The 10,331-nt window shown below is 40.5% G+C and overlaps 1 protein-coding gene across 7 annotated transcripts in view; it reads left to right on the forward strand.

The window, feature by feature from the left end:
- The first annotated feature begins 2,373 nt into the window (after window positions 1-2,373).
- Window positions 2,374-10,331, forward strand: part of PLG (plasminogen) — a 45,848-nt gene continuing 37,890 nt past the window's right edge. For 4 of the 7 annotated variants that reach the window (XM_007457577.1, XM_007457578.1, XM_007457575.1 and 1 more), the window contains exons 1-3: window positions 2,433-2,481; window positions 6,631-6,766; window positions 8,027-8,133. In XM_007457577.1, the coding sequence (XP_007457639.1) occupies window positions 2,433-2,481; window positions 6,631-6,766; window positions 8,027-8,133 (292 nt within the window). Of the gene's footprint in view, window positions 2,482-6,630; window positions 6,767-8,026; window positions 8,134-10,331 lie in introns of all 7 variants that reach the window. The other 3 variants (XM_007457574.1, XM_007457579.1, XM_007457580.1) reach the window with 2 other exon arrangements.

Consider the following 10,331-nt stretch of genomic DNA (forward strand, 5'->3'; position numbering starts at 1 on the left):
AAAAAAAAAAAATATATATATATATATATATATATATATATATATATTTAATGAATTGAACTCGAAGAGAATACACATCTCAGAATTTATTCAACCTGATAACACTATACCGAGATGATCTTTTTCTTTATCTCTTTCTTCAGCTTCTGCCATTCTTTCAAATAGAAAATGACTTATATTGAATTAATTGTCTTTACAGCCTTGGGCAAAACCACTGCCCAAAACCCCTCCGAGAGTGCCAGTGTGGGATTCCTACGTACGATCTAGAATAGTCCATCACTTTGTGCCTACCCTGCACCTATGAAGCTGAACCCTGTAGGGCAGTGCCGTAATGGGAGTCTGTATCCATCCACACTGTCTACACCTAAGCAACACATTCCTCTTTCCTCTTCTCTTTACACACGACAGAATAGGGGGCACAATAGTCAAACTCTGCTTTGTGTTTACCTGTGTTCTCGTGATGCTGATGTATTGAGAAGGTGGTGAAGAATACATAGTCAGAAGGACATTGGAGGGTAACCTCATTCACAAAATAACATTTGTAGGGGCTTCCCTGGTGGCGCAGTGGTTAAGAATCCGCCTGCCAATGCAGGGGACACGGGTTCGATCTTCCCCTTGTCCGGGAAGATCCCACATGCCGTGGAGCAGCTAAGCCCGTGCGCCACAACTAGTGAACCTGCGCTCTAGAGCCGCGAGCCACAACTCCTGAGCCCGCATGCTGCAACTACTGAAGCCCGCGTTTCTAGAGCCCGTACTCCGCAACAAGAGAAGCCACTGCAATGAGAAGCCCACGCACCACAAGGAAGAGTAGCCCCGGCTGGCCACAGCTAGAGAAAGCCTGCGCGCAGCAACAAAGACCCAATGCAGCCAAAAATAAACAAAATAACATTTGTAGAATCAAATATATTCTAGAAGCTTCCAAGAGGAAAGGGGGCAAAAGGCATACCACTACCATCCATATCAAAAAAACAAAACAAAACAGGAAAAGGACGTTTATGCAGACGTAGAATTTCTGTTAGCGTTGTTCCTAAGGTGACTTATCCATGAGGCAGTACTAAAGTATTTTAAGTGGAAGTAAATGTGTAGTGGCAACATCATGTATTACCTGTTTTCTCCCCCAAAGGGTTTTCTGAAACACACCAACATAATTCCCCTAAGAGACATTTCAGATACGTTAAGACAAAAAGTCTTCCCAAGACTGATTTCTCAACTTGCTTCCACCTTGTGTCCCCTTGAATAAACTGGGCCACTAGGTGAGAGGGAGGGGAGAAAGCTGGGACATGGTGGAAAAACAGGAAATGTGCCCGGTCCTCCCAGCCCCTCATGATGGCGCTTTGCTTTCCAGCACATTCTGTTCTTGGGAATTCTGCACACACAGTACTCCAAGCCCAGGCAATTCTGCAGGAAGGTCCATCCAAGACGACTGGGGCCCACCTCTACGCTTTGCTGGTTAATTCATAGAAAGGAATTTCATAGCATGGAGAGAGGAGTGTTTTGAGTTCTTCTTTCACAATTAAAATAGAGCCAAATCCTGAATATTATTGAACACTCATGTAAGAGTTTTAAAGCATGTACTTACCTGGTCATTCTAGCCTTAAGCCAGGGCAAAGTACAGAATCAACAATTAAAATCAAGACATTCTTTAAACTTAATTTTCCCACTCTTGCTTTATTTCATGAGGATGAGACTATAATGCACTGTGAATTCATTGGGGGAAAAGATCGACATTTTATAACATCATCTATAATCATGGAAACCATATGAGTCCATTGGACATAAAGTTTGATAATAATGAAATATTGTAACTTACGTAGTGATTTCTACACTGGTACGATGTGGAGATGTTAATAACGATGCTCTAGCTTAAGTCTGTAATCTGAGGCCAGATAGATTTTGTCCATTGGCTTCATCCCTTGTGAGCTAAGTGACCTTGGGAAAGTTAAACCTTCTCAGCCTGAGTCGCCTCATCTGAAGTGGGGATGATAATTATATTGCCTGTTTGGAAGGTTGGATGAAACTATGCAGACGGTCTGGCATAGGAAAGTCCTCAGCAAATGTTAGCTATTGTTGTAATTTTTTTTTTTCACCCAAAAGAAAGAGAGTGAAATAAGAGGGAAGGAAAGAAGAGTAAGTGGGAAAGATAATGGGCTGGGGGCAAGGAGGGAAGCAGGAGGCAGTGTGGGGCAGCCGAGGGGGCGGGCAGCCTCCACCGCTTCCCAGCATCTATTGCAGACTCCGCTCTCAAACATTTTGTAAGATCCTCGCGTCAAGGTAATGTTTGAACACTTCAGAGCACAGTGGCAATGGGCCTCCAAGAGAATAATTAACTCCATGTGATTATCTTGTTTGTGGGTGCATTTCCTCGCATGTAAGTCAATAACATCTTTGGATTGGGACGCACTGTTTTCCGGACACTGCTGGCCAGTCCCAAAATGGAACATATGGAGGTGGTCCTTCTACTTCTTTTATTTCTGAAATCAGGTAAGACATTTTTGTTAAGGTGTCATATTTTTCTGACTTTCAAATGTAAACAATGAAATATCTCTGACCATATTCTTTGACCAATCTGTGGTTGTGTTGACCTGTTCTCTGTTTGTTATGACTTAAGGAAGGCTTTCCATACATATGTTTGCTTCTTATGCCTGGAGAAATCACAGGCATCGATCTGCAGGATGATGTCCATACAATAATTCAACAAATCTCCACTGAGTAGCTGAGGTAGGCCGGGCACATTTTTATTCATACACGCATACGTGTGTCTCCTTTACTAAGTCCAGCTTATTTAGCTGATACCATAGGTATTGTAGTAGATTTATACCCATTTTATAGATGAGGAAATCTGTCCTTAGGAAAATCACGTTATTTGCCTATTGACCAAACTCCCAGAAACCAGGACTTCAGCCAGGGCTTTCTGAGAAGGAATCTGATGTTTCTTCCCACTTTTTCAACTTTGCTTAAACCTTTGTTAAAATATTCTAAGCATGTCTTCATAGTTCTTTTTTTCTTTTGACAGCTTTATTGAGATATAATTCACATACTATACAATTCATCCATTTAAAGCATACAATCCAAAGGTTTTCAGTATTCAGAGTTATGCACCTATCACAATACCTTTTAGAACATTTTTATTACCTCCCCCAATAAACTCCACACCCCTTAGCTGTCACCTCCAACCCCTCTTCTCTCGTCTCCCTAACCTCCATCCCTGCCCAGCCCCTGGTGATCACTAATCTACTTTCTGTCTCTGATTTGCCTGTTTTGGACATTTCTTTTTTTTTTTTTTTTTTTTTTTACATCTTTATTGGAGTATAATTGCTTTACAATGGTGTGTTAGTTTCTGCTGTGTAACAAAGTGTATCAGTTATGCATATACATATGTTCCCATATCTCTTCCCTCTTGCTTCTCCCTCCCTCCCACCCTCCCTATCCCACCCCTCTAGGTGGTCACAAAGCACCGAGCTCATCTCCCTGTGCTATGCGGCTGCCTCCCACTAGCTATCTATCTTACACTTGGTAGTGTACATATGTCCATTGGACATTTCTTATAAGCGGAATCATACATTATGTTAGTGGTTCTTCATGTAAACAATGTAGAGATACTTGAAATTCAATTTATAAGTAGCCAGATAAAATTTTACGAGCTGTACTTTAAATGAGAGTCAAATACATTTGAATTTAGTGGAGCCATCTAAAGAAATATCAAAGAAAAACCAGGTTGCATAAAGAGGTTTTCATGGGAAATGGTTGTGGGCAGTGGCGCAGGGGTGCACACTCTATTTTATTATTTTTTTATTTTTTATTTTTTTGTGCACACTCTATTTTAGTCTATGGGAAGCGGGACCTGGAACTCTGGATACAGTGGGACACACCCAAATGTTAGAACAGACTTCTCTGCAGCAGGATTAACATACGTCTTCACCAACCTAGGGGGAAAAAGACCTGCATAAGCTCTTTTTGAAAGGAAGGCATTTACTCTGTCTTTCCGTGGAAGTGTTTCATCTTTCCAGTGCACTGAAATGACCAGGGAGAGGAACAAAAATCTCCTTTTACAGCTGTTCTCAGTGAGAGGCGGATAAGCAGTTTGCATTTCACAAACCACAGAGTCTTTTCTTTCAAACACACAAGCATGGGTGTACATATACACACTACCATGATTTAAAAAAAAAAAACAAACCCACATTATTAATAAAATATACTTGTTTTGGTACCAATATACATCTACATTCAGCATAGAATATAAAAACACTTTTGTTACCAAAAAAATTTGTCTAATATTTCTTGGTCAATAAATAAAGTGTATTACACCACATTGTCACATGATCCCTGGAATTAAAGAAAGAAATTATTGGGGGAAAACTTTTCAAAGTAAAAAGAAAAGAATTTATTCTCTTTTGGGATATTTCTTTGGTGTATCAGCTCCTAAGGTGGGTCTCAGCAGCTATATGCTATGAAACATACTAACATAGCATAATTAAAGGGTGATAAAAATGGAAATTTTCTTGTTTTGATACCATTTACACCCCGGCCTGCTCTACTTTCTAAGAACTCTTCAAAAGATCTAATTTCAGTCTTTATAGGATATACTTTATAGAGTTCTTGTGTTTGTTTTTAAAGTCACATCCTGATCTATAGAATTTACCAAAGCACAACTCTTCCTGGAAATGAGAGCACAAATTGGGAGAAAAATACAGGATGACAACATGGGTACAGGTCTAAAATATCTATTTCTCTAATCTCTTGATACATGTATCAAGTGCTTTTTTGGTGTATTAAACGACATCAGTCAACTTCCTATTCAAGGATGGAAACATCCATCCTTCCAGTTTGGAGAATCTCAGGTCGAGGAAAGAAGAGCAGAGGCAGGGAGAGGGTGGGCTCTGCAAACAGCTTTGTCTTAATCTAGGAAAGTGCATCACGCCCTTGTGGCGTGTGTGTTTTCGGGTGGTAAGGGATGGCCCTTCTGAGAATGAGGATGTGACCCTTCATGACCCTTCCTACTAGATAATTTTCATCAGTACCCAAACATGCTCTAGAATGTCTCATCTTCAAAAATTCCTGAGAGGACCTAGAGCTGATCACACTAAGTAAGTCAGATAGAGACAAATATCCTATGATATACCTTATATGTGGAATCTAAAAAAAATGATACAAATGAATTTATTTACAAAACAGAAATAGACTTAAAGACATAGAAAACAAACTTCTGGTTACCAAAGGGGAAAGAGCGGGCAGGGATAAATTAGGAGGTTGGGAGTAACAAATACACACTACTGTATATAAAATAGATAACCAACAAGGACCTACTGTATAGCACAGGGAACTCTACTCAATATCTTGTAATAACCTATAATGGAAGAGAATCTAAAAAAGAATATATAGGTATAACTGAATCACTTTGCTCTACACCTGAAAGTAACACAACATTGTAAATCAAATATATTTCAATAAAAATTAAAAAAAAATTTCTGAGATTTCATATGGCTTCAAGAAATGCTCCTTTCACAGCCAGATTTCTGCACAGACTTGTCTTCCCTGCTCTTCCCACCGCCTCTCTTGATCATTCTTCAGCACACTCACCCTGGCTTTGATCTCCACCCCTCCCCACAAAGTGGTCAGAGTTGCCAGGTTGCCTAATCCCATTTAGACAAACTTTAGGAAACGTTGCTGTCTCCATGAAATTAACCTCTTTTAGCCCCTCACCCTATGAAAACGGCTGGTGTTCCATCCCAAAAGGAAAGAGGCTGAGTCTCCAGGCTTGGAATAGAGCTGCCACAGCTGTCTCAGGCGCCACGTGTCTCGGGAGTACTCTTTGTAGCCTTGTGGTGGGAACATGGCTGAGGCCCCCCTCGCCACCCTCTGCAGTAGCAAGGGGGCAGAGCGACCTTCAAACAGACTCTTTGCCTCAGATTTTATGTCCGAGGAAAATCAAGGCCATTGTTTGTCCCAGGCTCTGCTGTTGTACAGTTTCCTCAGAAATGCCAGAAAGCTGTCATCATCTTGGCAAAAATGATTTCTCGTATTATTTCTAATAAATAGTGAGGTGTCACTCTACTAAGTCCAGTACAAAAATGACCACGTATGGCGGTCAAAATTTAGTCCAGCTCTTATTTATTCTCGACATCATCAACTCACCAAAGTTTTTGTATCTTGTGGTGGAGCCAGAGAATGCTCATCCCATCAGTTTAAGTAACAGTGCCACAACTAAAGTTTGCACTGTAGGAAATCGAATAGTGGCCTCCAGTTTCTATTTATACCCAGGGATTGACAAATCAACATCAAAAGTTGCCCTTGGTTGTCTCTTACTGTTCCGTCATGACATGCAATTACTGGCAAACAGATCAAATTTTTTCTTATTTAACGTTTCATACCCATTAACGTAGTAACATGGAAGTTGCTAAATAGTTCTAATCTATTAACCTAGCAATCCAGTTGATCTTTTAACATAGTGCCATCTATTCATGGAGCTGTTTTCCTAATTAAACATTTTTATTCACAGCCACCCATTCTGCTTCCAATGGAGCAGCCAGTTTTACTTCGTTGATGCAAAGCGAATAGTTTACAAATTCATGAGAATTAAACAATGGTGTTGATGCATTTATCAGTTGTCCCACTTTTATCTTGCATTTGTAGGTCTCGGAGACCCCCTGGATGAATATGTAAATACCCAGGGAGCTTCCCTGTTTAGTTTGACTCGGAAGCAGCTGGTGACAGGAAGCATAGACGAATGTGCAACAAAGTGTGAGGAGGAAAGCGACTTCATTTGCAGGTATTTTCTTGGTCACTGCGCCTACACAGAAATCCTGCTGCTTGAGATGCTATTACGTTGATCACGAGAAATTTGCTCAGGGATTTATCAACGAAAATAGGATTTAAGAGGAAAGAGGAATTTCATGGGATTGGAGTTTGGAATCTGTATTTGCTCTCTGTATCTGAAACCATACGGTTTCTTGTTAATTAGTGATCCCTTTAGAAAAATGCCCCCAAAGGAAGTTATTTAGTTTTACACATGACATCGGCAGCTATTGTTCTGAGCTCTAGTTTTTAACATTATCGTCGATAAATATTTATTGAGGATCATGTGACTGGAAGTGTCCTAGACCCTAAGGAGCCACAAAGCATTGATACAGTGATCGGTACATGGGGATATATATATATATATATATCAGTATATATGATAGATTTTTGTATAGATACAAAAGCCAGTGCTTGCCCTTTTGAATTTATGGTGTAGTCACAGAAACTGGATAAAATATAAAAATTAAAGAAAACAGCCAATGCGAGACATTGATAAGTGACATAATCAATACGTGCTCTATGAAGATTCAGAGGAAAGAACAATCCTAAGAGTTGAGATGACCAGGGAAGGCCTGGGGAGGAGGTGGGAACTGAGCTGGGCTTTGAAGGGCGAGATCTTGGTAAATACTGACCATGTGGGAGGGATTCTAGCCAGAGGGCAGCATGGCTGGGCACCTGTGGGAGGGACGATGAGAGGACCAAGTCAGCTGAAGCAAAGGTTCACACAGGAGATGGGGCAGGAAAGGAAGCCATGGACGGCTTTGATGCCAGGCTCAACATCCATGCAGGACTGAGGTACAGTGCAGGGAGGTGTGAGGGGGAAGGGAGTAGAATGCAGAGACATAGTCAAGGGGAATTTACAGGAGTCCACGTGGGCCCTCTCAGGAATGGGTTTAAAGCACTCAGTTGCTTCTTTCCAGCACAAAGCAAATATTCTGGCACTTCATTAAGAAAACTAGTGAAGAAAGAATAAAGCAGTTGAAACAGAGGGGAAGAAAAAGAGAAAATTTGGAGGGGGAGAAGGTAAAGGTAGGAGAAAACAGGAGTAGCTACCATGTTGCTGCATCCTTTGATGACACTTCATTGATACAGTGCCAAGTTGAACTGGAAGTAACGAGTTCTGAGCTCCTTGATTCATCAAGAGAGTTATCTTTAGTCTCTTCCTTATTAACAAAACTTTACTTTCCTTAAATAAAGGGAAACCGTTGTGTTTTCTGACTCTCTTCTGCAGGGCATTCCAGTATCACAGTAAAGAGCAACAATGTGTGATAATGGCTGAAAACAGCAAATTTTCCCCAGTCCTTAGGATGAGGGATGTCATTTTATTTGAGAAGAGAAGTACGTACAATGTTTTCTTCCTTCTCCCCGTTCCCCTCCCCCTTCCCTCCCCCTTCCCTCCCCCAGCCCGTTTAATGTCTGTAATTTATCAGACCAGCGAATGGAGACGCTATGGTGTAGTGAAATTGAATTTGGAGTCAGAAGATTTGGCCACTAACCCACTACGTCAACCTGTATATATGACTTCACCTTATAAGTTTCATTTCTCTTGGTTTAAAAACGAAGCGATTGGATTTACAAAATCACTTCCACCTCTATGACCCTGAAAATACGATACTGAAAATTTTATTTTATTTTTAATGAGAAGAGGGAGAGTCTACAAGTTTCTTGTGACCTTGGTTTTTTGTTCTGCAGGGACCACAGTCCTTGGCCTGAAGCCTGGAGAAATAGCAAAACTGAGGTGTTTTCAATCTGCAGTAACATTTGAATAGAGAAAATATCCTTATTTTTACTCCTACATGTTCCACTTTTTTTCAGTCATGGTCTGTATTTCCCTTAGACTCTGGAACGGTGTCTTTTGAAAATGTGCAGAAGTTGCAGTTCCTTTTCCATAGTTTCCTTGAAAACTCTAGATCTTTCGTTGTTTAGGATCACGGGTGGCCTGGATTCCTACGGAAGTTGCATGTCTTCTAAGATGTGTAAAAGTTCATTAAGTCTGTACGAAGATTTAAGTGAATAATGATGCTTTCAAAACTATTTCCTATTCTCTGTTGCTGGCGAGGTATTAAGACTATTTTGATAACAATTTTGCTCTCCAAATATTTGGTATCAGAGGTGTTGAACTCAACCAGAAACATCCTATTTCACTGATTCTTGACAATGGCTTACAACATTCTAGTTTCCCCACAAAACTCTAAATAAGATTTTGAGAAGTGTTTTTTTTAGGTTAGGATTCTATCTACACATTGGTTCATCTTCTTAGGCTTAATTATCTGTGCGTCTGCTATACACACTTCCAGCCCACTGTTTAGCTCTAATCCTTGAGTCTAAAGTGCAGATTAAGTGTGAGGTTTATCTGTTGACGTTTCTAGTTCTTACAAATAGTAAAGGAAGAGATATATGGGATTACCCACTGTCCGTCAGATTTTTTAAAAGGCTGGTGGGATACTCTGCAAAATGCTAACATTTAAACACGTCCTTTGTAAATTGTTAACCAGAGGATCACGGAGGTGACCGCTAGGCTTAGTTTGGATAGTTGAAGAGTTGCCTGTTTTCAAGGTGATGGAAAGGAGCAAAAGGTTATATAAACTCTGGTGGGTACATACAAATAAAAGAGAGGTCAAAAGTCAAAAGTCAGTCATTTTTTGGTGCTTGTTTCTTTACTGTGGAATATTGACCCACTGTTAAATTACCTGCCAGGGTTTTTCTGGGAACGGTCAGTGTCAAATTAGTTACATCTCTACTTTTGCCACCATGGCCACTGCTGCCACTTGGGTCTAAGCCGCCATCATTACTGGCTGCGCCACCGCAGTGGCTGGTCTGTAACTTCCAGGCTTCAAACCTTTAGTACCCTAGAAGACAATCGAAATACTCACCAATTGCTGCAGGGCCCTGTATTATTTAAGCCTACCTCATGTGCGGGGCTTACATCTGCCCCCCCTCCAGCAGGGCAAGCACACACCTCTTCGTCCTGGACCCCTGTCTGTTCTTCCAGCTCCTTCTCATCTCCCAGATTTCAGCTCAAGCATCACCTCCTTTGAAAAGTCTCCCCTGACCCTTGGCCTCCAAAGTACCTTGAGTTTACCTTTTTGATAAGTGTAATATATCTACTATAATAATATATCTCAATGAAGATATATCTGCCATCTTTATATAGAGCGTTGGGTTTAAAGCAGTAGCTGCTATAGGTGTGTTAGAAGTCCTTTCCCCAGATAACTGATTGATCAATTTAAAAATTTGGCTAAAGTGGGGAATCATAAAAGATGACACAAATATACCTTAAATATTTTATATTTTCATCGAAAACAGAAGCTTACATTGGCACCTTTTGATGTAAAGCAGAGGCTTTTTTTCTTTGAACCTGGGGCCACCAACAGGAGTTATCTGGTACATTTCTTGCATAAACCACACTCTAGTGACTTGTCTACGATAATTAATGTCCTTCTCTTCAAACTCATATCGACTGTATGAATGGATTGCTCTCAGTGGATACTGATGGCAATTTTTAAAACTATTCAACTCGAGTCCTGCTACCTACA

The sequence above is a fragment of the Lipotes vexillifer genome, unplaced genomic scaffold, assembly GCF_000442215.2.
Source record: "Lipotes vexillifer unplaced genomic scaffold, Lipotes_vexillifer_v1.1 scaffold1055, whole genome shotgun sequence".
Taxonomy (NCBI): Eukaryota; Metazoa; Chordata; class Mammalia; order Artiodactyla; family Lipotidae; genus Lipotes; species Lipotes vexillifer.